At 39.1% G+C, this 27,904-nt stretch overlaps 1 protein-coding gene across 4 annotated transcripts in view; it reads right to left on the reverse strand.

The window, feature by feature from the left end:
* Nucleotides 1-22,001: 22,001 nt before the first annotated feature.
* HPRT1 (hypoxanthine phosphoribosyltransferase 1) overlaps nt 22,002-27,904 on the reverse strand; it is a 33,982-nt gene continuing 28,079 nt past the window's right edge. For 2 of the 4 annotated variants that reach the window (XM_074277677.1, XM_074277675.1), the window contains 6 exons: nt 27,670-27,735; nt 26,338-26,355; nt 24,012-24,094; nt 23,564-23,610; nt 23,332-23,408; nt 22,002-22,874 (listed from right to left, as the gene is read on the reverse strand). In XM_074277677.1, coding sequence (XP_074133778.1) covers nt 22,827-22,874; nt 23,332-23,408; nt 23,564-23,610; nt 24,012-24,094; nt 26,338-26,355; nt 27,670-27,735 — 339 coding nt within the window. In that variant the 3' untranslated portion in view covers nt 22,002-22,826. Of the gene's footprint in view, nt 22,875-23,331; nt 23,409-23,563; nt 23,611-24,011; nt 24,095-26,337; nt 26,356-27,660; nt 27,736-27,904 lie in introns of all 4 variants that reach the window. The other 2 variants (XM_074277678.1, XM_074277676.1) reach the window with 1 other exon arrangement.

The raw sequence follows: 27,904 nt of genomic DNA on the forward strand, positions 1-27,904 counted from the left end.
TTCCACTTAGTGTATGGAAAAGCAAATATTCCAGCAAATTTTAATACTTCTCTTGATTCAACTATTGCAATCATTTTATGAGAGTCCCTGGTACTTGGATAGGCAAAAAGTCTCAAATATTCTACTTGTTTTATGGGAGTCAGAGGCCAAAAGTCTCAATGCATTCTGGAGAGCATTTCATTCCACTTAGTGTCTGGAAAAGCAAACATTCCAGCAAATTTCAATACTTCTCTTGATTCAACTATTGCAATCATCTTCTGAACATCAAGTATTTGATTTATTTTATAAAATCATAGGCAAAATGTCTATTCTACTTGTTTAATGGGCAAAAAAATCTGCATTCTGGAGAGGCAAGCATTTCACATTTCCACATGTTGCTGAGAAATGTAAATATTCTTGAAGATTTCAGTATTTCCCTTGATGAGTAAGAGGCAAAAAATGTCAATGCATCTGGAGAGGCAAGCATTTCATTCTACTAATTGTTGGGAAAAGCAAACATTCTAGCAAATTTCAATATTTCTCTTGATTCAACTATTGCAATCATTTTCTAAGAGTCAAGTATTCAGTTTGTCAGAGGCAAAAAGTCTCAAATATTCTACTTGTTTTATGGGAGTAAGAGGCAAAAAATTCTCAATGCATTCTGGAGAGGCAAGCATTTCATTCCACTTATTGTCTGGAAAAGCAAACATTCCAGCAAATTTTAATACTTCTCTTGATTCAACTATTGCAATCATTTTATGGGAGTCTCTGGTACTTGGATAGGCAAAAAGTCTCAAATATTTTATTTGATTTATGGGAATCAGAGGCCAAAATTCTCAATGCATTCTGGAGAGCATTTCATTCCACTTAGTGTCTGGAAAAGCAAACATTCTAGCAAATTTCAATACTTCTCTTGATTCAACTATTGCAATCATCTTCTGAACATCAAGTATTTGATTTATTTTATAAAATCATAGGCAAAATGTCTCAAATATTCTACTTGTTTAATGGGCAAAAAAATCTGCATTCTGGAGAGGCAAGCATTTCACATTTCCACATGTTGCTGAGAAATGTAAATATTCTTGAAGATTTCAGTATTTCCCTTGATGAGTGAGAGGCAAAAAATGTCAATGCATCTGGAGAGGCAAGCATTTCATTCTACTCAGTGTTGGGAAAAGCAAACATTCTAGCAAAATTTCAATATTTCTCTTGATTCAACTATTGCAATCACTTTCTGAGAGTCAAGTATTCAATTTGTCAGAGGCAAAAAGTCTCAAATATTCTACTTGTTTTATGGGAGTAAGAGGCAAGAAATTCTCAATGCATTCTGGAGAGGCAAGCATTTCATTCCACTTAGTGTCTGGAAAAGCATATTCCAGCAAATTTTAATACTTCTCTTGATTCAACTATCCCTGGTACTTGCATAGGCAAAAAGTCTCAAATATTCTACTTGTTTTATGGGAGTCAGAGGCCAAAAGTCTCAGTGCATTCTGGAGAGCATTTCATTCCACTTCGTGTCAGGAAAAGCAAACATTCTAGAAAATTTCAATACTTTCTCTTGATTCAACTATTGCAATCATTTTCTGAGAGTCAAATATTCAACTTGTCAGAGGCAAAAAGTCTCGAATATTCTACTTGTTTTATGGGAGTAAGAGGCAAGAAATTCTCAATGCATTCTGGAGAGGCAAGCATTTCATTCCACTTAGTGTCTGGAAAAGCAAACATTCTAGCAAATTTCAATACTTCTCTTGATTCAACTATTTCAATCATCTTCTGAACAGTCAAGTATTTGATTTATTTTATACAATCATAGGCAAAATGTCTCATTCTACTTGTTTAATGGGCAAAAAAACCTGCATTCTGGAGAGGCAAGCATTTCACATTTCCACATGTTGCTGAGAAATGTAAATATTCTTGAAGATTTCAGTATTTCCCTTGATGAGTAAGAGGCAAAAAATGTCAATGCATCTGGAGAGGCAAGCATTTCATTCTACTCAGTGTTGGGAAAAGCAAACATTCTAGCAAAATTTCAATATTTGTCTTGATTCAACTATTGCAATCACTTTCTGAGAGTCAAGTATTCAATTTGTCAGAGGCAAAAAGTCTCAAATATTCTACTTGTTTTATGGGAGTCGGAGGCAAAAAATGTCAATGCATTCTGGAGAGGCAAGCATTTCATTCCACTTAGTGTCTGGAAAAGCAAACATTCCAGCAAATTTTAATACTTCTCTTGATTCAACTATCCCTGGTACTTGCATAGGCAAAAAGTCTAATATTCTACTTGTTTTATGGGAGTCAGAGGCCAAAAGTCTCAGTGCATTCTGGAGAGCATTTCATTCCACTTCGTGTCAGGAAAAGCAAACATTCTAGAAAATTTCAATACTTCTCTTGATTCAACTATTGCCATCATTTTCTGAGAGTCAAGTATTCAATTTGTCAGTCAGAGGCAAGAAGTCTCAAATATTCTACTTGTTTTATGGGAGTAAGAGGCAAGAAATTCTCAATGCATTCTGGAGAGGCAAGCATTTCATTCCACTTAGTGTCTGGAAAAGCAAACATTCCAGCAAATTTCAATACTTCTCTTGATTCAACTATTGCAATCATCTTCTGAACATCAAGTATTTGATTTATTTTATAAAATCATAAGCAAAATGTCTATTCTACTTGTTTAATGGGCAAAAAAAAAAATCTGCATTCTGGAGAGGCAAGCATTTCACATTTCCACATGTTGCTGAGAAATGTAAATATTCTTGAAGATTTCAGTATTTCCCTTGATGAGTAAGAGGCAAAAAATGTCAATGCATCTGGAGAGGCAAGCATTTCATTCTACTAATTGTTGGGAAAAGCAAACATTCTAGCAAATTTCAATATTTCTCTTGATTCAACTATTGCAATCATTTTCTAAGAGTCAAGTATTCAATTTGTCAGAGGCAAAAAGTCTCAAATATTCTACTTGTTTTATGGGAGTAAGAGGCAAAAAATTCTCAATGCATTCTGGAGAGGCAAGCATTTCATTCCACTTAGTGTCTGGAAAAGCAAACATTCCAGCAAATTTCAATACTTCTCTTGATTCAACTATTGCAATCATTTTATGGGAGTCCCTGGTACTTGGATAGGCAAAAAGTCTCATATTCTACTTGTTTTATGGGAGTCAGAGGCCAAAAGTCTCAAGGCATTCTGGAGAGGCAAGCATTTCATTCCACTTAGTGTCTGGAAAAGCAAACATTCTAGCAAATTTCAATACTTTTCTTGATTCAACTATTGCCATCATTTTCTGAGAGTCAAGTATTCAATTTGTCAGTCAGAGGCAAGAAGTCTCAAATATTCTACTTGTTTTATGGGAGTAAGAGGCAAGAAATTCTCAATGCATTCTGGAGAGGCAAGCATTTCATTCCACTTAGTGTCTGGAAAAGCAAACATTCCAGCAAATTTCAATACTTCTCTTGATTCAACTATTGCAATCATCTTCTGAACATCAAGTATTTGATTTATTTTATAAAATCATAGGCAAAATGTCTATTCTACTTGTTTAATGGGCAAAAAAAATCTGCATTCTGGAGAGGCAAGCATTTCACATTTCCACATGTTGCTGAGAAATGTAAATATTCTTGAAGATTTCAGTATTTCCCTTGATGAGTAAGAGGCAAAAAATGTCAATGCATCTGGAGAGGCAAGCATTTCATTCTACTAATTGTTGGGAAAAGCAAACATTCTAGCAAATTTCAATATTTCTCTTGATTCAACTATTGCAATCATTTTCTAAGAGTCAAGTATTCAATTTGTCAGAGGCAAAAAGTCTCAAATATTCTACTTGTTTTATGGGAGTAAGAGGCAAAAAATGTCAATGCATTCTGGAGAGGCAAGCATTTCATTCCACTTAGTGTCTGGAAAAGCAAACATTCCAGCAAATTTCAATACTTCTCTTGATTCAACTATTGCAATCATTTTATGGGAGTCCCTGGTACTTGGATAGGCAAAAAGTCTCAAATATTTTATTTGATTTATGGGAATCAGAGGCCAAAATTCTCAATGCATTCTGGAGAGCATTTCATTCCACTTAGTGTCTGGAAAAGCAAACATTCTAGCAAATTTCAATACTTCTCTTGATTCAACTATTGCAATCATCTTCTGAACATCAAGTATTTGATTTATTTTATAAAATCATAGGCAAAATGTCTCAAATATTCTACTTGTTTAATGGGCAAAAAAATCTGCATTCTGGAGAGGCAAGCATTTCACATTTCCACATGTTGCTGAGAAATGTAAATATTCTTGAAGATTTCAGTATTTCCCTTGATGAGTAAGAGGCAAAAAATGTCAATGCATCTGGAGAGGCAAGCATTTCATTCCACTCCGTGTCAGGAAAAGCAAACATTCTAGCAAATTTCAATATTTCTCTTGATTCAACTATTGCAATCACTTTCTGAGAGTCAAGTATTCAATTCGTCAGAGGCAAAAAGTCTCAAATATTCTACTTGTTTTATGGGTGTCAGAGGCAAAAAATGTCAATGCATTCTGGAGAGGCAAGCATTTCATTCCACTTATTGTCTGGAAAAGCAAATATTCCAGCAAATTTTAATACTTCCCCTAATTCAACTATTGCAATCATTTTCTGCAGAGTCAAGTGTTCAAATTGTAAGTCAGGCAAAAAGTCTCAAATATTCTACTTGTTTTATGGGAGTAAGAGGCAAGAAATTCTCAATGAATTCTGGAGAGGCAAGCATTTCATTCCACTTAGTGTCTGGAAAAGCAAACATTCTAGGGAATTTCAATTCTTCTCTTGATTCAACTATTTCAATCATTTTCTGGAGAATCAAAGATTCTACTTTTGTAGAGTCAGGCAGCAAGTCTTCTTGCCTTCTGTAGAGGCAAATTTTCCACATGTTGCTGAGAAATGTAAATATTCTTGAATATTTCAGTATTTCCCTTGATGACAAGTATTTCAATCATTTCCTGGAGAATGAAATATTCCACTCTTATGGGAGTTACAGGTGGATCATGGAGAGACAAGCATTCCACTTGATATTGAGAAATGCAAATATTCTAGGAAATTCAAGATAAGTAAATTTGGTACCCAGAAATCAAAATATTTTGTCTCATTTTTGAAGTCTCAATTTTGGACCCACTAGGTTTATGGGATCACAATTTTTTTTTCCCTGCCTGGTTTCTGGAATCTACATTTTTCCACCTGGAATCTACAATGTTTTTCCCAACTCAAGTGGAAAGAACCTACTAGTTATTTTTCCCCCTCTGCTTGGGTTTCTGGAATATTCATTGTATTTTTTTCTGCCTAATTTCTGGAATATTGGCCTTTTCTATGCCCAGTTTCAGAAATGTAAAATTTTATCCTGTGCTTTCTGGATTTTTTTTTCCTGCCTGGTTTTTGAAATCTACAATTTTGTCCTGTGTTTGATTTTTGGAATTTTTCCTTCTTGGTTTCTGGAATCTACTTTTTTTTTTTTTTCTTAGTTTTTGAAATTTACAGTACTATACTTTGTTTTTGGAAACATTTTTCATGCTTGCTTCCTGGAATCTACAATTTTTCCCCCCTATGTTTTCTGGATTTTTTTTTTTTTTTTTTTTTTTTTTTTTTTTTTTTTTGGTGCCTGGTTTCTGGAACCAGCACATTTTACTCTACCATGCTTGTTTTTTGCAGTCTTTTTTCCCCCCCTGTGCTTTATGTGGAATATTAATCCCCGCTACTTTCACTTGGAACATTAAATTTTTCTGCCTAGTTTTTGAAATTTTTTTCATCTGTTCTCCCCCCTTTCACTTGGATTATGAAATGTGTATTTTTCCCCTCTTTTTTTTTTTTTTTCCCACCAGGTGGAGTATTGGTAAGTATTGATTGGTAAGTATGATAAAATTTTATTCATTTTGTGGCTTTGGTAAGCGCCACTTTCCCCCCCTAGGTACTGATTTCAACATTTTTATGTGCCTTCTGGGACATTCAAGCCTTCTCCAAGTTTTGTGGAATACAAATTATTTGTCTGCTGGGAGATCTAACTCATCCTCCTTGATTTTTATGGAATACAATCCCCCCCCCCCCACCAAATTTGTGGGATCCAAACTATCAGCTGAGACATCCAATCATGTCCCCCCTCCCCCATTTTCTATGGAATACAAGCTTTCCCATCTTGTTTTCTGGAACAAATGATTTTTTTTTTTATTAGTGACTGGGAGATCCAATCATGCCCCTTTTTCTGTGGAATACAAATTAAAAATTTGGGGCCACTGAAAGAGCAAATCGCCTTTTTTATCTGTGGAATACATTTTTTAAAAAATTGATGGCTGGGACATCCAATTAGTTTTCCCCTTTATTTGTGGAATACAATTTTTTCAATTTTGCAACTGCAAGATCCTTGATCTGTGAAATACAAATGTTTTTAAATTGACATTTGGGGGATTCAATCATTCCTTTATTCTGTGGAATACAAGTTTTTACCTTGGCAACTGGCAAATTGTCCCTCTTGCTTTTGGAACACAATTTTTAAAAAGGAATTGGTTGATCCACTTTTGTGTTTTTGTATTGTCCCAACTTGGCAGCTAGGAGATCCAGTCATCCCTTTTGATTTGTGGAATACAACATTTTAAGATTTGGTAGCTGGGAGAGCTACCCCTGTTTTCTGGATTATAAGATTTCTTTTTCAGTTTGGCAGTTGGGAGACAATTACTTTGTAGAATGTGTTGGCTTTTGTTTTTAAATTTTGATTTAAAATTTGGCAGCTGCGATGTCATTGTCCCCCTCCATTTGTGAAACACAAGTATTGGGTTGTTTTGGTATTTTTGGTTTGTTTTTTGTTTCTAATGGCAGCTGGGAGATTTCATCCCCGTTCATTTGTAGAGTATGAGTGTTGGGTTAAAATTAAAATTGGCCACTAGGAAATCCAATTACCCTCCTTTGTGGAATACAAAAACTTTTAAATTTGGCAGTTGGGAAATTCCATTTCATTTGTGGAATACAAGTGTTTTTGTTTTTGTTTTTTAATTTGGCAGCTAAAAGTCTAATCATCTTCCTTGTCTTGTGGAATACAACACAATTTTAAAATTTGTCAACTGGGAGATCTAATCATTACTCTTCATTTATGGAATACCAGTTTGGTTGTTTTCCATTAGAGAAAAGCTTGGAGATTTTTATTTGTGGAATATAATTTCAAAAAATTTACAGCTGGTTGATATAATTTGTGGAATCTTTTGTGGTTTGGCATCTGGGAGAGCTAATCTGTTGTGGAATACAAAGGTTTCAATTTGGCATGTGGGAAATATAATTATGGAATATAAGGGGTTTGGTTTTTTTTTTTGTTTGTTTGTTTTTTCCATTTGGCATCTGGAGATCTAGTCCTCTCATTTTGTGGAATGCAAGTTTTTGCTTTTGTTTCTTGTTTTGTGGAATACTAGCTATCTTGTTAGTATGCCCCTCCCCCTCCCTTCCTTCCCAATTTGGCATCTAATCCATTCCTCAGTATTAGTTGTGCTTTTATGCTTTTATTTATTCATTTATTTAGTTTCTTTTGCTGGAACATTCATTTATTATATTTGTGGAATATAATTTTACATTTTGCAATTGGGAGATCTACTTGTCTTATGTTCAATCTAAACTTTGCCTACTGGGAGATGTAATCAATGTCACTGGTTTGTGGAATACGAGTTTTTGTATTTTTAATTTGGCAAGAAATGTTTTTCTTTTAATTTGGTGTCTAATTATGCTAAATATTTTAGACTAAAAGTTTGTAAATTGGCAGGTGGGGGAGATCTCCTTGGTTTATGAATACCTACTTCCTTTCCCCACATGTTTGTTGCATACAAATGTTTAAAATTTAGCTGCTCAGAGATTTTGGTTTATCAATTCAACATGTTTTATTTAGCAACTCATTGAAGCAGTTGACCATCTTAGATTGCTATTCCCTACTTTATGCAATATTTTTTTTTGCTGCTCTAATTGTTATCTAGGAGAGCTAGTTGATCTCCTTGGATCATGTAATACTGGTTGTTATAATTGGCTTCTGGGAGAGCTAATCAATCCCCATGGTTTACATAACATAAATTGTTATTTTAATTGGCAGCTGGCCTCCCTTGGTTTGTGCAGGATAGTTGTTGCTTATTTAATTGGCAGTTAAGAGATCTAATTTATTTTTATTACATAATATTATGTAATACAATATAAGTGGTTATTAAACCAGCAGTTGGAAAAGCTCATTGTTTCTCTTGGTTTAAGCAAAATATACAAGTTGCATTTTAATTGACAACTGGCAAGATCCAGTTAATCCCTTTGCTTTATGGAATAAAAGTTGTTGCTTTTCTCATTGGCAGCTGGGAGATCTAGTCAAGTTACTGACAATTTAGAGAGATCAAATGGTTAAGTTGGTTTATGCTTGACTACTGGGAGATCTTAATGAATCCTCTGGAATTGTGTTATTCTACAAGTCGTTTTCATTGGTAGCTGGAAGATTTAGTGACCAGTAACCAAAATGGATTTTTTGTTTGTTTGATTGGTAGTTAGGAGATCCAGTCATCTCCTTTGATTTGTGGAATAATTAGTGTGTTTTGGATTTGGTTTAGAGATCCAATTGTGTCTTGGTTATGGAATATGTTTATTTTGTAAATTTGGTTGGAAGTAACAATTTTGCTTGATTTGCTATGAGATCTGATTTCTTGCCTGTGGATTTTGTTAATGATTTGTGGAATATGTTAATGATTTGTGGAATATGTTAATGATTTGTGAAATATGTTAATGATTTGTGGAATATGTTATTGGTTTGTGGAATGTAATTTTCTTTGGCAGCTGGGAGATATAATCCTCTCACTTTTGTGGAATACAAATTCTTATCCTTGTGGAATACAAATTCTTATCCTTGTGGAATACAAAATGCTTTTGGCACCCTGGAGATCCAGTCTTCCTTCATGGCTTATGGAATACAAGTTCTTATCATTGTGGAATACAGTATTTTTTTTTTTTTTTTTTTTGGTGGCTGGAAGAATAAACTATCCTCCTTGATTTGTGGAATACAACTTTTTTTTTTTTTGCATGGTGTTTTGTTTTATTTTTGTTTTGTTTTTTTCATGGTGTATTTTTTGGGGGCATATGCTGCCTGGAAGATCTCTTTGGTTTGGAATACATTCTTCTTCATCTGTGGAATACAAACTTTTTTTTTTTTTTTTTTTTTTGTGCTTGGAAGAAATCACCGTCCTTGGTTTGGAATACAAATAATTTTTCCTCTGCATTTGTGGGAATACATGTTTGGTTGGTTTGGTTGGTGCTTGGAAGATCTCATCGTCCTCCTTGGTTTGTGGAATACAAAATTCATCATTCCTCATTTGAGGAATATAAGGTCTTTCGGGGGGTTGCTTGGTGGTGCTTGGAAGATCTCATCATCCTTGGTTTGGAATACAAAATTTATTCTTTGTGGAATACAAGGGTCTTTTTTTTTTTTTTTTTTTTTTTTTGTGCTTGGAAGATGCCATCATTGGTTGGAATACAAAAAGTTCACTCATTTGTGGAATACAAAGTCTTTTGGTGCTTGGAAGATTTTTTTTTTTTTTTTTTTTTCTTTTTTTGGCTTGAAAGATTTCATCATCCTTGGTTTGGAATACAAAAAAAATTTTTTTTGGGTTTTTTTGTTTTGTTTTGTTTTTTCCTCCTTTTGGTGTTAAGAAGATCTCATCATCCTTCCCTGATTTGGATTACAAAATTTATCGTTCTTTGTGGAATATAATTTTTTTTTGGTTTTTATTTTTGGTGCTTTGGGTCCTTTTGAGTGCTTGGAAGATCTCATCATCCTTGGTTTGGAATACAAAATTTTATTCATTTGGAATATAAATATTTTGGTGTTTTATTTTTATTTTATTTTATTTATTTTTGCTTTGAAGATGTCATCCTCCTTGGGCTGGAATACAAAATTTATTGTTTTTTGTGGAATATATTTAAGAAATTTTGTTTTTGTTTTTGTTTTTATTTTTGGTGCTTTGGGTATCTTTTTTTGATGCTTAGATGATCTCACTTATGCTTGGTTTGGAATAATTTTTATTTGTGGAATACACAATTTTGGGGGGGGGCTTTGAAGATCTCATCATGCTTGGTATTGTGGGATACAATTTTTTTATTTTTGTTTTTATTTTTTGTGCTTTGGGTCTTGTGTGTGTTTGGAAGATCTCATCATTCTTGGTTTGGAATATAATTTTTATTCGTTTGTGGAATACAATTATTTGGGCTTTTTTTCTTATCCTCATTTATTTATTTATTTTTGCTTGGAAGATCTCATCCTTGATTGGAATACAAAATTTTTTATCATTCTTTTCAATTCTTTTTGGTTTTTATTTTTGAGCTTTGGGTCTTTATTCTTTTTGTGTGTGTGCTTTGAAGATCTCATTCTTGATTTGGAATACAAATTTTTGTTTTTTACTTTTGATGCTTTGGGATTTTTTGGTGCTACAAGTTAATTGTTTTGGGCAGAATACGAGGGTTTTTTTGGTGCGTTAGATTTTTGTTTTGTTTTCGTGTGCTTAGGAGATCTCATCCTCAGTTGGAATTCAAAATTTATCCTTTGTGCAATACAAGGGCTTTTTTGGTTTTTATTTTTGGTGCTTTAGAATATTGCATCATTTTTCATTCTTTATGGAATACATAAAGAAAAAAATTTGGTTTTTATTTTTGATGTTTTGGAAGATCTCATTTTCTTGGTTCCACAAAATCTATTTTGTGGAATACAAGGTGGTTATTTGGGGGGGCTGGAGGCTACTTAGAAAATCTCATTTTTCTTGGTTTGCTATTCTTTACATTTGTGGAATACAATGTTTTTTTTTTTTGGATGGTATTGGTAAGTGGAATTGTTGTTAAGTGGGATCTTCTCACTTCATATAGGTAAGTGCCAAATTTAATCTTGATATCTGCAATATGTAAATATTCTAAAGGCTTCCTGGGGAAGGGTGGGAAAAAAATACAAAACAGGAAATCTCCACCATTGGAGAATGAATAAGAGGAAAATTATACTCGTTTATAAAATTATAGACTATAATAATATATAAAATTATATATTAAATATAAATAAAAGTATAAAATTATAGACTCTTTTATAAAGCATTATATTTCTTGATCATCTGGAGCCAATGTTTTATTTACATGACAGGTAGTCTCTATTTCTGGGAGTAAGTAAAGTAAGAGGAAAAATATTATAATTAAAATACAGCTCTGCTGTATTTTAGAGGATGCTCTGCTACAATATTGAAAATAACATTACAAGACTTGGAATTAGGGAATTTAAAAGTCCTTGGTTTGAGGCTGTCACTTTCTCTCCCTGGGCCTCCATGTACTCCTTTTAATGTGTGGAATTGAAATTTAGTTGATCTCTGAGGTCTCTTCCACCCCCAAGTCTTCTGAAAGTCTGTAGTCTTGCAGTGTGGTAGATGAAGTTTATATTTAAAAAATATAAGTAAAATTCAAGATTTAAAAAATTAATGAATTTTATTATTTAAAAGAGTTTTTCCAACCCTCATAACTATGTATGTAATATGTATAACTTGCTTTCTAGGTGTGGTACAGCCCTCAAGTAGCCGTCCAGGTTGGATCCTTTCATTGTGGATTTCTGGACCAAAATCATACATGTTGAAGGTATAGGTTCTTATTCTGTCTCTTTAAGGGAATGTCTCCTGTACGGGAGATTTGAGGTCCTTTGAAGAATGCATCAGTGTATATATCTAAGACTCTCTGGGTGTCTTAGGAGACCACTTTTTTTTCCTTCTCTGTATTCTTTATCTCTTGTGAGATATAGTGAGACATTCTAAATAAGTATTGTGTAGTCATTTCCTAAATAGATTTTCTTTATTACAATCCCTTTAGTGATAGAAAAAGAAAAAAAAAATAGTTAGAAAATTAGAAAAGTTCTCCATTTTTTGCTATTGACTTCCTTGAAGCATATTCCCATTTTGGTTTTTTTTGGTTATGCTCTGTGAACGACCTTATGATCCTTTAAACATTTATAGTGTCCCGTGGATGCTGGATAGCCACCATCTGACATGTTCCTTTCAATGAGAAAGAGCTGCTATAAGGGCACCTGTAGGATAAAGGATAGTGATCTGGTGCTTTAAAGTCTTTAAAGCCCTAGGTTCCAATCAGGCCTGTGACATTGTTTTAGATTCAAAGGGGATCTTCACCCAAGATAATGTCTGTCTCATAATCTTGTATAAAGCTTTTGGTAGAATTCTGAGGGATATTAGAGATCTGAGACTTTGTTTTACAGCAGAGACAATGCAGGCCTTAAGAAGGAAACGAGTTTCATGATGTTCTTAAAGGATTCCGTACACTACTCTCGTTTTTTCTTTGTTCACATGCTAGTTGCATCCATTGTCGAGGAAACCTACCACACCTGTCCTGGGACCAGAGAAGAGGAATATCCATCCACCAAGAAGAGGAATATCCATCCACCAAGAAGAGGAATATCCATCCACCAAGAAGAGGAATATTCACCAAATTTTTTTTTGTTGTTAATTTCTTCAATAATTATATGTCCTTTGTCATAATTATAAATCATGTCCATAGACTATAAGCTTTATCTGCCTCTGAATTGTTAGTTTCCCATCCTTTCCCTGTTATCTTATGCTTGTGTGAACTCCAATGTTTCTTTCTGTAAACTTGCTGCTTTCCTCACTTTTCTCTCCTCTCCCCTGTCTGCAGCCCCACCCCCACCCCCAATCATGTACAATGAATAAAACTTTCTTTTTAAAAGAACTTTCTTGGTATCTGAAATGATTTCTTGAGGGGTAAATCTGGGATCCAAGCCAAGAAGAATCAATTTATTTTGAGTCAAGGAGATGAGCTGATTGGGTGGTAGCTGTCCAGTTGATTAGATCACTAATCTAAAATCAATTAATCACTAAGGAATCACTAATCCCAAATTCTGGGTCTGAGTTACTGGTCTCTTGGCCACAAATTCCTCTTCAAAATGAGCAGAATCCGAGTCTGCATCTAGTTGCGTTTGAGTCTACAGCAGACCCTGTGTATCCAACCCTTCCCTCCATGCTAGAAATCAAGGCTACCAGTCAACACCTTGTTAGCCTGCCCGATGATTGCAATTTTAAGGCAGACCCTGGGGGGTCCCTGGATTTGAACGACACCCATCATTTTTTAGGGATAGATAGCCTCTGCTTGCCTCATTACTTAGCTCAGGCTTATTTACCACAATGGTTCCTAAGCTTGATTTTCTCAGCCTCCCGCCACCACCTCCCCCATTCTCCCACATTTATCTGGCTCTGTTTATAAGACCTTCCCTACCAGAATCCTTTGGTAACTGATAGGGCCTCATACCCACAATTCATCAATTCCATTTTTATAGGCACATCTACATAGCAAAGATGTACAGCTGACACAAGGGGGCGCTACAGCTACGGGTCGACAGGAGGATCCCTGTTCTGCTTGAGGGGGCCAGTCCGGGGGAGATGAGGGAATCCTGGGGGGTGGGCCCTGAGGGAGGGAGGGGGGTGGCTAGCAGGGCAGCTCCGTGGGAGGTGGGAAAGAGGCCTTCAGCTATAGAACACCCCTGCTGATTTAAGCATAGCCCAAGAGCGGGGCGAAACCCCCAAATAAGAGCCCTGCTCTAGAACAACTGAAAACATGACCACGCTCATTTGGAAGGCAGCCCAAGAACAGGCCTGCTGTTCAGGTGGGGGGTGAGGGGGGGATGAGAAGGGATGAGAAAGATTTAGCTCACCAGGTTTTAGTTAAAACCACCAGGGAAGCTCCTGGCTTTGCTCCTCACCATCCTCCCCAGGAAGAGGCCCTCGAAATCCGTGAGAGACCCCAGCTGAGCTCCCGGCTCCCCACGCTCTCCCTGCCCACCCGTGCAAGTGGAGCACCCTTTCCTCTGACAGCTCTTCCTGGGCCCGAGGGCTTTGGGGAGATGCCAACAAGAAGGGGACTCCTGTTACATCCCGGCATTCAACACAATCCTCGTGTTTGGGGGCTAAGGAAAAGAAAAGGCCCTTCTTCCTTCCCTTCTGACTGGGGGGGGAGGGTCTTTTACCCATCTCCAATAACAGAAAGAGTGGCCAGTAGAAGGAGACCTCTCTCTCTTTTATTTTAAAATTTTTATTTATTTAGGGTTAAACTGTTTTTTTGTTTTTGTTTTTTAATTAAAGCTTTTTCTTTTTCTCTTTTTTTAAAATTAAAGCTTTTTATTTACAAACTATATGCATGGGTAATTTTTCCAACACTAACCCTTGCAAAACCTTCTGTTCCAACTTTTCCCCTTCTTCCCCACAACATCCCCTCCACTAGCTGGCAGGCAGTCCCATACATGTTAAACACGTTAAATCCAATATATGGATACATATTTATAAATGGGATCAAGAAGGAAAAAAAAGCTGGGAAAGAAAATAAAATGCAAGCAAACAACAACAGAGAGAGTGAGAATGCTAGCTTGTGAACCACACTCAGTTCCCATAGTCCTCTCTCTGGGTGTACATGGCTCTTCATCACAGATCATTGGAACTGATCTGAATCATCTCATTGATGGAAAGAGCCAAGTCCATCATGCTTTTAATTTTTCAAAAGACTCACATAGATAACATTCATCCTTGCAAAACCTTGTGTTCCAATCCCCGCCCCCTCTTCCCCCATCCCCTGCCTAGATGGCAAGTAGAGACTTCTAGGAGTGGGCAAAAAGCCCTGAGGTTCCCCCCCCCCCTTCCACCTTGTACTATTCTTTATACTCCTGTTTCTAGAGATAAGTTAGACATTTACCTGAGTCACTTCTTTAGTCCTACAACTTTGACCAATCCCTGATCAACGAACGCTGGCCTAGAATTAACTTAGGCCAGAATTAAACTTGGACCACAATTAAATAAATTTTATTCAGCACCCTCCCTCCTCTTGGTAGGCTGCTGAATATTACCCGTTTGAGGCCTGAAATCTTCTGAAACACTATTCCTTTGCCCTTCCTGCAAACCCTTGGAACACTTTTAGAAAATGAATCCTAATTAAAAGGAACTTTAGGATGTAGTCACTGCATAGGGAGGGGGAATCAGGCCACAAATAGGGTCCAGAACTGAGAACCAGCTCCCCCAAACTCTACTGCCCTGTAGGGTTTCTTACCCAGGAACCCGTGCCTTTTGAATAATTTGAATAATTTAATAATAAGCTTAACTTGCAACATAATATGAATTCACTTACATTTTTAGTCTTTTAAAAACCTTATAGTCAGAAGGGAGCCATGGGCCTGCCCAGGTTGGGACCCAGATAATTCCCCAAGCAGGATGTGAAGACCCTATAGAATCATGCACCTCAGATTTGATCCCATGATCCCACAGTAGTTTCTGAGGCTCTGCTGGATTCATTTTCCTGCTGCTTTGATACCAGGAAGGGAGTCCTAAGTGGGGAGTACTTGTGTGCCACCTCTAACCCTGATTTCCTTCTTAGCTATGAGAAGTCACCCACGCTCCCAATCTAGATGTCCTCCACGTTTTATCAATTGTATTTCCCATCTTCATCAGGCCACATTTGGCCTACTGCTGGCCGCTGCTTGGCTAGGTCTTATTTTTATTTATTTTGTTTTGGGGTGTTTGTTTTGCTGAGGCAATTGGTGTTAAGTGACTTGTCCAGGATCACACTGCTAGCTAGAAAGCGTTAAGTGTCTGAGGTGGGATTTGAATTCAGGTCCTGCTAATGCCAGGGCCTGGTGCTCTATCCACTGCGCCACCTAGTTGCCCGTTTCACTCCACACTCCATTGGGCATCAAATCAATCTTCCTTAAGTCTGGATATCTTGGGTTCCTCATCCCTCCCAATCAATAAACTAGTGTTTGCCCCCAGGATCCCATAGAAAATCTGGCTTTTGGGGGAAAGCTTTTTGGAACCTGGGCCCTTCTTAGGTTTCCATTTCCTTAGCGCATCTGACTCCCCTGGCCCACCATGGCAGCGGTCTCCTGATTGCTCTGGCCCTGGAGCCAGCTCCAGAATCCGGGCATTTCCTGGGCTGCCTGGGATTGCCTCTGCTCTGCTCTGCCTCCTGTTCACCCAGTGCCTCTTCTCTGAGACCAGCTTCTTCATTAAATTACTCTTAAGTGTCCACCTGAGCACCCACTCCCTCCCCCCCCACCCCCCCCCCACCCCCGGGTCTGGGGGCTCAGGGCAGCTTTCCACTACCCCAGGCCTGCAAATGCTACTTTACAGCAGCGATCTCAGAAGCCGGGGACAGCAGGACCCGGACCGGCTCCCTTTGTGTATCCGGGGACCCGGGTCACATCTGGCACCCCCTCCCTTCCTGTGAGCCCCCTGATGGCGGCGGCTCTGCCCCATTTCTCTTATTTCCCAGCTCCAGGGCAGCCTGGCCCCAGCACATGCTTAACAAACTGAAGAGATATTTATCTTCCTGGTGAGCAATGATGATGGAATGGGTTCCAAAAAGCGGACGAAACCAAGGAGACTGGCGTCTCCCCCAACCGCCCAACGCACCCAAGTGGTGTTGCTTATGTTTTTCCCGGGGGGGGGGGTCCGCGGAAAGTCCCCGTACCCCATATAAAGGCCCAGAGGGGCCTGGCGGTTTGGAAGCCTAGTGATCAGGGTTACGCCCCTTGTTCCGTCATTTGCTGCCTGTGGCGCCTTGAGAGGCCCTTTCTGTTCATCGTGCTTCAGTCTCCTGCTCTATAAAATAAGGGGATCGGAGTAGATGCCCCCCGAAATCTCTCAAACTCAGGTTTCCGAGGGGTAAAACCCAAGCGCACTTCTCCAATTCGGCCACCAGGTGGCAGGCCAGGACTAGAAATAGAAGGCTGGAAACCTGGTTTTTGGCAGACGGCACCGGACACAAGGGGGCGCTCCGGCTACGGGCCGACACGGCGGAGCCGCGATCTGCCGGACGGGCGCGGAGCCGGCGAGCCCCGGGCAGATCGGGGAGCCTCTGGGGTCCGGGGCGGCTTAGAAAGGCGGCCGAGACCGAGGGGAGACTCGGCGAACTTCGGCGAGTCTCGGAGAGCGAGCGCGCGCATCCGACTCGGCTGAGCCGGGGAATCGGAGGCGGCGCGGAGCGGAGAGGGGGGGGGGGGGGGGTCTCGGTCTGCGGCCGCGCGCTCGGCCTGGGCCTCCGCCGCTCGCCCAACACACGCGCCCATGAGAGCCCCTTGGCCCCCCCCTGCTCCCCTCTCGGGAGGATCCCGAGGATCCTCCTATGTAATGAAAAGAAAGGGCTCCAGGCGGCCCCACACAAGGCTTTTGGAAGCCGAGACCCTTAAGTCCGGGGCCTTCCCTACCCCTGTCCGGACACCAGGGGGCGCTCTTCGACTACAAATAACCGCCTTTGGCCCCCGTGCAATGACCGACCCTAGCCAACAGGGGCGCTCCTCGACTAGAAATAATGCCCCGGGCGCCAAATACTGGCCAATGAGCGGACGCGGTGGGGGCGGGCCGGACGGAGGAGCAGGAAGAGACGAGCCAGCTGCTGCCGGAAGGCCCGCGTGGTCCCTTCTCTTCCCAGCGTTTTAATCTTTGAAAGGCAACCGATCGCCTCCAGCTCGGGAGGGGAAATTGAGGTAGTGCCTTTGCCCAGCGTCCCTCACTTCAGTCCCATGCTCTGGCCTCCCTGCCTCCCGGGCCCCTGAGAACGAAGGGCAAACAGCCCGTAGTGCAGCACTCTTCTCCCGAGAGGGACGAAGTTACTTTCTAAGCCCCGGGGCGTCCCGTGCGCACATGGCGCACGCTGCCTCTTTTTGCCCTGGGTTTTCTCCTCCCGCAGCTTAGCCCAACTTCCGCCTGGGTCCCTCAGTTTTTCCTATGCCCCTTTCACCTCATTCGGCCGGTCCCCGCTCGGGGGGCACGCAACACCTTGCTACGTGGATGGCGTAGGATCTCTGGGCTAAGGGCGCGAACTCGTCGTTCAATCATCACTGTTCTGCTCGCCCCGGAGTCGAGCCACTTATTAGCTGCCGTCTGTTTGCCCAACACTGCCTAGTTTAATCTCTCTCTGCCAATTTGGTGGGCACGGACTCAATCGCAATTTGCATTTCCCTATTTATTACTGATTTGGAAAATGTTTTTATATCTGTAATAGTTTTCATTAAAAAACAAAACAAAAACAAAACCTTTTTATCCTTTGCTCATCTTTGGGAAAATAACTTAGTCACCTATCTATTTACCAATTCTGAGTATTTCTTGGGTATCTGCTTTATAGATTTTGATGTAAAACTGCTTCCCCCCCCAAAAAAAAAAAAAAAAAAACTTTCTCCTGTTAGGACTGTGCAACAATGATTTTTTTTTTGTGCCCTCCTTTAGCTTATGATTATAAAGTTTGCTTCAAAGCCAAAGCTGCAAAAGATACTTCTATTATTTTGAATAATTCGACTCCTTGCCTTCAAGTTGCTTCTCAGTTTGCAGCTTATTTTGTATCCCTTCAACCACTTAATGAATGCTCATTAAAAATGTCAGCCTGGACCCTGGTTGATCACCCCATCCTGTCCTCCACCTAGACTGCAGGGAAGGAGAAGGCTGCTTTCTTGGCTCCAGGCTAACCTGACAGCTCCTTCTGTTTTCTTATCTCCATCCAGGCCACAACCACAAACTGCAGAGCTCCTGATAAGATCCCATGGGGTTAAAGATCTGTAGATGTCTCAAAGTTCCTGGCAGCTCCAATCTTTCCTGAGCACTAGTCCCATATCCCAGTTCAGCTTCTTGCAAGTCCTTATCACCTTGAGCTGGCCAATATTCTTCAAAATATCTTCCCCACATCTCCTCTTCCATTTTCTTATTTGTTGACTTGGATGTATTTTTGCATGACATGGGGTGTTCCATCCTTTTAACCACTGGCTACTCCCCACCCTCTTCCTCTATATTTGTATTTTCTTCTACCAGTTAAGAGAAATAGCAAGTTCTATCCTTTTTTTTTTTTTTTTTTAGTTTCTACATTAGTATCTTCCTTTTTACCCTCTCCCAAACCATAAAATAACCCATCCCCCCCCACATACCCCTCTCTGTTTTTCTTATTTAGCTCTTTTTAAAATTTTGAAGACATTAAGGTTCTAAAGAACAGTGGGTTTATCCCACTGGTCAAAGAAATGTTTCCCTAGATCTCTTTGGATTTGGGGAGACTTTTCCCCCTCCCTCCCATAACTTTGGTCTTTACAGGCACTTTAAAATCTTGTTTTCTATTAAGGCCCATTTTCCACCTTGCAAGGAAAGTTATAAACCTAACCCTTTTAAGCTTTTGGAATAGTGCATTATTGCATTTGAACCATCCTCTCGGATGCTCACATCCCCCTTTCAGCAAGAACATAATGTTCCAATTCTTGCAAAATATGCCATTTGTTCTGGGCCAGACTTGAGCAATTTCATAACAATTAATGGAAAATGCTGAAATAGAATGAAACACTCATACTAACTCAAAAGTTAACAGAAGCCGTGGAAGGAGATGGAAAAGGTCTCAGGAACACCTTGAGTTGATTTGCACAAAAAGCACTATTCACAATTCTCCACACAGGGGGCTTGAAACTTCTCCTACATGTTTTTGCAATCCGGAGACCAGGAATTGGTAAGACTGAGCCTTAAAGATGGTCTGGAAATATTTCAAGGAAAAATTAGCTGAACTTGGAGTAGGGAAAGGATTTGTTCCATTATTGTTCTGACCACATGCCCTAATTCATCCCCACCTGGACTACTGACTCACCTTCCTCTCTCATTTCTTTTTTTTTTTTTCTTTTCTGATGCTGGGGTTAAGTGACTTGCCCAGGGTCACACAGCCAGGAAGTGTTAAGTGTCTTGTCTGAGACCAGATTTGAACTCGGGTCCTCCTGAATTCATTCCTATCCACTGCACCACCTAGCTGCCCCCTCCTCTCTCATTTCTAATCTACCTTTTGCACAGCACATATTCAAAAGCACAAGCCACTTTGGTTTTGGTCCTCTCTCCCCACTACCGTTTAACATAGTTCTACAACTGCTAGCATAGCAGTAATATGAGGCCAAAATGAGAGAGGTAGTAACAAGAAAACAAAAATGGTTTTCATTTACAGGTCACAAAATGGGCCTCTTGGAAAACCCAGAAAAATCCCTCACAAAACTGAGATAAATATCCTCAGCCATGTCAGCAGGATACAAAAACGTCTACTCCTCCACAATCATCATCATGTCTATACCGGTACCAGTACTGATAAATAAGCCAGGAGAAAAATTCTACTTACAGGCCCTTCAAATGTATAAAAGAAATTTTTAGGTAAAGTGACTTCTGTACACAAACAAGATTCATAACCGTAGAACTATAAGCCACTCTCAACTTTATACCAATGAAGTACCCAAATAGGTACTTAAGCAAAATAATAAAATCCATCCGTTAGAACAAAAGGGAAAAAGAAGCTTACGAAACTACAAAAACAGGCAGAGAAGAACATGGAAGGCAAAATCCACAAATACACAAAGGTGCTGAAGAAGCACGGGCTGCTGGTGTGAGTTCAAGAAAGTCTATCATCTATGGCAACTGGACTCCTGGCTCCTTCTGTCCCTTTGTGCCAGTGCCTCCCATCAGGGGAGGGAGCACTTTGGGGGCCCCCATACACAGCAAGCAGGGCTTGAAAGGACATTTAGTGCCATAGATTTGTCCTTAACTGAGGAAGGAAGGAAGGATTCCTAAAGTAGGATGCCTGCCTCTGAGGAGTGGTTTGTTTTCCCTCCAGGGTTAAAGTGATGTGGCCTGGGAATGGAGAGAAGGGTCAGACTACATCTGCAAACTCCTACAATCTTGGGGTGAGGGCACTGGAAGGGATGGGGGGAGAGAGGTCCTGTGGGACTTGAAAATCTTTCCAAAGACAGAGCTTGGTATCTGTACTGCTTTGTACCCACAATCCAGATGCTTAATAAATAAAATGTTGAATTAAAAAAAAAAAAAAAAGGAATTCAGAGAAAAAGTATGGAAAAAAGGGGCAGAACTTATTAGACTGCAAATGACATTGTAAAAACACTACTCATCTGAAACATTTTGATACTGGTTTAAAAACAAAACAAGACACAAAAATAAACCAGATTAGATAAGTAAGAAAACCAAGGCAATCAAAACTAGCATCCTATTGTTCGAGAGACCCAAGAAGATAAGATTGCCAGGGGAAATAATTCCATTTATACTTGGAAGTCTCTTATTTGTTATTATAGGGTTTTTTGGGGGTTTTTTGTGTTTTTTCTTCTAGTGTGGGGAAGGGACAGTTGAGAGGAAGAGAAAATAGATTTTTGCTAATTTAAAACTTTAATGGGAAAATTCCTAAGCATACAGGATCATAAAAGGCAATTAACTGTCTAAAAACGTGGACAAAAACCTGCTTTTCAAATCTATATAGACAGAAATATCTAACTTCCTAATAGCTGAGTGGTCAAAGGATAGTTCTTGAAAGTACCTATGATCCATTTGAAAAGTCTTTAATAAATTAATAAAAAATTCAAATTAAATCTTTGGGCTTTTATCTTACCAGCTGCAAACTGGCAAAAGATGAAAAACTTGGTTACACTGAATGTGGAAAGGGTTTTATGTAACTGGTACACTAACTACTGTAGGAAGCTGACTCCTCCATTCTAGATATCAATTGGAAATTGTGTAAAAAAAAAGTGAATCAATTTTTTTAATAGTCTTTTGACACAGCAATCCTTCTAGGTATGTACCCGCCCCCACCCCCACCCCAAAAGGAAAGAAATCAAGGCCTATTAAATACTATAATTCATGGCAACACTACAGCAGCGACCCAGAAACCAGCATTATGTCATGTGGATGTAATGGAAGACTAAGGAATGATGAATCAAGAATTTAGAATACGTGAGATTTATATGAAGTACTAAGAGAGTAAAATAGATGCCAAGAGAAGATACAAAACATGATACCGCAAATGAAATGAAGTGATTCCTAAAGAACTGAGCAACTGAAATGGTCTTGGAGATACAGAGAGACTCTGTTGTACATACTGTCAGATGCCTTCACTCTAGTGGATGTTTTTGCTTAATTGTTTTTCGTAAGGAAAAGGTTCAGTCTGGAGGAAGGCGCTGAAATGTTTCATGTAAAAGACAAAAGTCAAATTTTTTTTTAAAGAGACAGCCTTTATTTGAAGCGTTTTGCATTATAGATTTCAAAAGTAAAATGTCCAGAATGTCAATTTATACTTAAAAGAAAACTACTTTTGACTGGCGAGCACAGAAAGGAAATAATCTGTAAGAGTGGGACAGACAGCTCAGCGAACTTTTTTTTTTTTGGCTTTTCGTTCGTTTGCCCATCTCAGTAAAATTAACTCTTTGCTTCCATTTTAATTCCTGTTAGCAATAACAATCAAAATTCTTGAAATAATGTAATATCAGGAGATAGCTAGGGTTTAGATAGGGTTATCATAAAATAATCAAACTTCTTGGATTCTGTAACAGAACTGGAACAGATATTGAAATTGACTGCTCCCTCTTTGACACCGAAAAGGTGTTAACTAACAATATTCAATCACTTCTCTGCATTTTCAGTAACATATAAAATTAAATTACCAATTTAAAAAATCAATATATCCTCTTTAAACATCTCTTACATTCACAATACTTTAACTATTTCAATTCAGTGTCGGTGTGGTTTAAGTAATTTCCCATTCGTAAGTCAAACAGCAATTCAAGCAATACAACCCACCCAGGGGTAGTGATAGTCTCTTTAGGTTTTGTAGTGCAAATGAAACAGCAATCAGAACTGCAGCAACTGTTTGACATTCCTAAAATATAAAACAGACAAGATACAGTACATGCAAAAAGCTCTAATAAGCAGATGGTCACAGGGCTGAAACATTGGACAAATTTAGCTGGTGGTCCAGAGGTGAAGTTGATGGGTTTCCCCCAAGTGTTTCAAAGCTTCTCTGCACACCAAGTTGCATCTCATGCTTTGTACTTGTCTTTGCCAGTCTCACTAATGACACAGACATGCTGGAGAAAGAAAAGCCGGAAGGAGACATTAAGAAACGGAATGATTGATCCGAGATGCAAGAATCAATTGCATGTTCTAAGACGAAAGACAAGATTTATTTGTGTTTTATGTTCAACTTGGCTTTTTTCCCTCATCTCCTCCAACTCTTCACAAAGGTATCTGTGTGACTCTTGCCATCAGAGAGTGGGATTTTGACATTTCCAGGGGGAATGAATGAAACCTCTCTTTAAGTTTGGTTTCTCATGGACAAATAACAAGAGAAAGTTGTTCAAGGGGGCTCTGATCAGCGGGAACGTTCCCCCTATCCTGGTCAGGCGCCAAGCTCCAAGAAATGTCTGTTCTGGACAGGAGCTTAATGTGCCTACTGGGAATTACCAGACCGTTTAAATTACGAGGCATAGAGAAGCAAAACAATTCTCTTTCTGAAATGTTATTAAAAACGAGAGCATTACTTACGTTTAAGTCCCTGAAGTATTCGTTGTAGTCAAGGGCATAGCCAACGACAAATTTGTCAGGAATTTCAAATCCAACAACTGAAAAGAAATCACAATTTCTATCACTAACATACAGAAAATCTAATGCAAAGGAACAAATGCTTGCCAACACATCTTCCCGACGTAGTTTTAAACATCTATGTCATTTTATATATTAACAAAAATTTAGGCTGAAATTCATGAAGCTGACTTACAGTCAGGTCTGTATCCTACACTGCGAGGTGTTCTTTTCACCAGCAAGCTGTTAAAAAAGAAAAGATGAAGGGAGATACTTAGACAAAAAGATGGAGAGGCTAAAAAATGGTGCAAGTGGAAGCTGAACCTTGGAAATCGGCTACATGGCTCTGAGTGCCATTTTTCAAAATTCAGTCAAATTATCCAGGGTACAGGGAAGGGGACTACTGTAATGAGGCACCTTCAGTCTACAAAGATAATTAAAGAAAAAGGATAGATGAGCAATAGTTGTGTAGTCATGAAAAGCTCAGAGATGCTTTATCAGGTCATGGAATACAAGACTACTTCTTGAAAATTCAAAGGTTAATAGAACCACTTACTATAAAAGCAACAGTTGAACCAAAACTCAAGGGAGGACTTTTTTATGCACTTCAAATTAAAAACCTATTTACTATCAGGATGACATACCTGGCTACTTTCACCATCTTTGGATTGTACTGCTTAACCAGGGAAAGCAAAGTCTGCATTGTTTTACCCGTGTCAATTATGTCCTGATGGTAAAAAAAAAAAAAGAATATGTTAAAATTACAAAGTAGTACCTTCAAGTTCTCCAGAGCTCCTCCTTGTAGATAAGAAACAGCAATGCGGGGGAAAAACGACCTAACTTAAAGTGGCAAGAAGAATGTCATAGCTCTCATGAATTTAAAAATGCTGAGTTTTTGCTGTGAGGTATGGATTATCATATCAAAGCAGATGATTTTCATCCTTTTTTTGTTTGCTTTTTTCCCCCTGTTTCTTTCCTTTTGTTTTTTTTTTTTTCCTCACAACATGACTCAATATGGAAATATGTTTAAAATGATTGTAACATGTAGAACCTATTTCAGATTTCTGTCTTGGGGAGGGGAGAGAAAAAATTTGGAACCCCAAATCTTTTGAAAAAGGGAATGTTGAAAATGATCTTTACCTGTAACAGGAAAAATAGAATACTACTGAAAAGTCCAAAAAACGTTTGCTCTTACTGATTACAGGATCAATCATTTCAAGCAGAAAAATCTTGGAGGTTGCCTTAGTTCAAACTGCTCAAGTAGAAGCCCAGCCCAGCCCCATCTCCCCCAGTGACCATCATCAACCCAGGAAGTGACAACTTCATTTTCTTCACAGAATTAAAAAATAGACAACTCTCGCTAGATTTAGTCTAAATTTTAGATTGATGTATGAACATCTTACTTCAAACAATCAGGGAATACTTTCCATCAGATTGGATTGATTTTCATGTTTAAAAAAAAAAACCTGTCTATAAACGGTTCCAATTCCTTCCAACTTTTAAGACTGCTTTTAAACACAGATGCAACTGAATTCCAACACTAGGAAATGTGGCTACATCTCACATTCAAAACATAGATAAGTTCCCATTTAAAAACAAATAGGGATACATGCCTGAATCCCATGTATAACTTTATGTTCTTCCAGTATACTAGTATCTCCTGATAAGAAATAAACCAAAGGCATAGCCCTGAATATAGTTTCTTCAAAGAGCTGTGGATTATTACTAAGTTGTCAAAGAGGGAGGGGCCATTTTATTCAATAAAAAAAAGTTCAGAGGCTGTAAAATACAGATTCCCAACATTCTGTGTGACATTTTGGACTCTCCATCTCCAAGTTGCAACTGCAAGGTGGCTCGGATCTAACAGCCACCAGTCGGTCATGCCCAGAGAGCCAGGAAGCTAGGAGAGGCCCACCCTAGCTCTCGGGACTTTGGGTAATCCAATTGGCTTCCTCCTCTGGAAGGGGAGGCTAATGATTCTTAGGGTATTTACCTCCTCGGTAAATCTGAGTTTTCTGTAAATAGCAGCTGTAACTCCAGCTTGAGCAAGTTGAGTTGGTGAAGAGAAAGCCAGTTTCCAGAAGCCTGGAAAGGCCTGGAGGTCCTGCCTTGGACACACACTAACCCTGCCTTTGGAAGAGCTGCAAGGTTTGCCTTCGACTCTGTTACAGAAAGTTCCCTTTACTTGTATGTCCAATGAAACCACAGGCTTATTCCCTATCTCTCTCATTACAGTCACTGGAGTGAAGTGTCACAAATAAGGTTGAGCAGGGGAAGAAAGTGACCCATTTTTGTTAAAAGGGACTTTGAAATGTTAACACTCATTGGGTATCTAAGTTCTTGAACATTCATGGTTTTTAAAAAAAATGTTTTATAATAGCTTTTTATTTTCAAAATCCATGAAAAGGCATTTTTCAACATTCACCCTGGCACAACCTCGTGTTCCAAATTTTTTTTTTGTCCTCCCCCTTCCCTCTCCCATTCCCAGACAGCAAATAATCCATTATAGATTAAATATGTACAATTCTTCTAAACATTTCCATATTTATCATGTTGCACGAGAGAAAAGTCAGATCAAAAGGGGGAAAAAAAACAAGCAAACAACAAAAGGTGAAAATACGAGAAAATTTATGTTTTTAAAAAACCTCATTACTTCAAACTTAAACCACTTCAATGGGCCTCCTGATGAAATGCTCAGGTTCCCAGACTCCATTCTTGTCCCACTTTTACCTCTAAAGATGTTTTAGGTATAAATGCCTCCAGAATCCTCTTTGGTCTCCTTGCCTGTTGCATTTCCACCCTGAGAAAGCTCTCCTTTGAGGTCCTCCCCAATGACCACCCCCCAGGAGCTTCTCCCTCTTCAGCTTCCCCCTTTGCCCAGCGCTCAGCACAGTGACAAATAAATGTTGGAACTATCTATCCATTTAAATCAATCACCAGAAAAAATTCCAATAGTAACATAGTACTTACTTCAACAATCAGGACATTCTAGAACAAAGAAAAGAACAAGGTGAAAAACATTATGTTCAAGTCAGAAAACAAATATTTTTAATTCCCAACCCCATCCCATGACTGAGGTAATAATGCTTCCCAAACTTTGAGCTAAAGGCCCACATGGATGGTGGTGAGGAGGGGGGCATAGTGACTTTGCAAGAGGCCTGCAACTTTATGTGGAAATAAACAAACATACCTTCAGGTGGACAGACTGCCTCACACATATTATATATTCATTTTCCCAATGATGCTGCCGTAATCAATAAGACATCCATTTCAAAGCACTACTGGATTCACAGGAGCTTTTTCTCATTGAGCACCAAGTATTTCTTTTCCTCATCATGGATACTAACAGTACGCTACTATTATGCAGGGATCTGTAAAATTTTTTGCTGCTACAAGGGGTTCTCAAATTTGAAAAGCTCTATGGAACTGTACTTGGAGAAACACTGTTTAAAAGAAGTGGTTCATTAGATAGAAATATTCAATGGAATGGAGTTGGAATAAGCTCTGGGGTCCTGAGGTACCTTCTAGCTTTACATTTATGATTTCAAGTCCCTTCATCTCCCTGGGCCTCATTTTCCTTCCCAGTAAAAGGAAGGGGTTAGACTAGGCCTTGGAAGGCCCTTCCATCTGTCTTATCTACGATCCTGAGTCCAGGCCATGGAAAGTCAGGGTTGCAGTTTTGAGCCACAGACTATACTACATTTGGTGTCTGCTAATATAATCTTGTACCTTCAAACAACTATTCCTGAGGAAAAATCATCGCAGCATCACGTGGACGATTTGAAGAAAGTAGAAAGACCAGATCAGGGAGATTAATTAGAAACTTGCTCCAATAATCTCAGCAAGAAGGTGAGAAGGGGCACGAGTGGAGAGAAGCTTGGATGGAACTAAGAGATACTGTAGAGATGGGATTGGCTGGGCGAGTGAAGGAGAGGCAAGAGGCCAAGCTTTGTGAGCGTAGGGAACCGGGATGATAGGGATCCTCTTGAGAAAAATAGGGAGTTTAGGATGGGGTGGATTGGGGGTCAAGAGAGAAAATTTTGTTTGAACACCAAGTTCTCCATCCCAAAAGTAGGTGGGTGGTAAACATCATTTAAAACATGTTTATAAGCCCTGCAGATATTATCTCAAAGTCTGGTGTGGGCTTAAGCTTATATGCTCCCATAAACTGGAGAATAAAACACTAGATGTTTTCTAATAGGTCACTAGGACTCCACAGCATCTGAAGAAAGCCATGGTAGCGTCAATTACAACAAATCTGTGAACACATGATGCTCTTTCTTTATAATCCACTATACAAACCTTTCCAGTTAAAGTTGAGAGATCATCTCCACCAATCACTTTTATGTCCCCAGTAGACTGGTCGTTCTGTTTGAAAAAAAGTAGGTATTTACGACATTCCGAGAATTAATGAGAAAATTGCACAAGTTAGCTGTTCATGCCATTGGGATATTACTCTCTGTCTAGCTGTATATGGTTACAAAGAAGTTAGGAAGAAGGACGAGGAGGGGGGACACAATTGTACAAGCTGGAACTG

Source organism: Sminthopsis crassicaudata, chromosome X (genome assembly GCF_048593235.1).
Source record: "Sminthopsis crassicaudata isolate SCR6 chromosome X, ASM4859323v1, whole genome shotgun sequence".
NCBI classification, from domain to species: domain Eukaryota; kingdom Metazoa; phylum Chordata; class Mammalia; order Dasyuromorphia; family Dasyuridae; genus Sminthopsis; species Sminthopsis crassicaudata.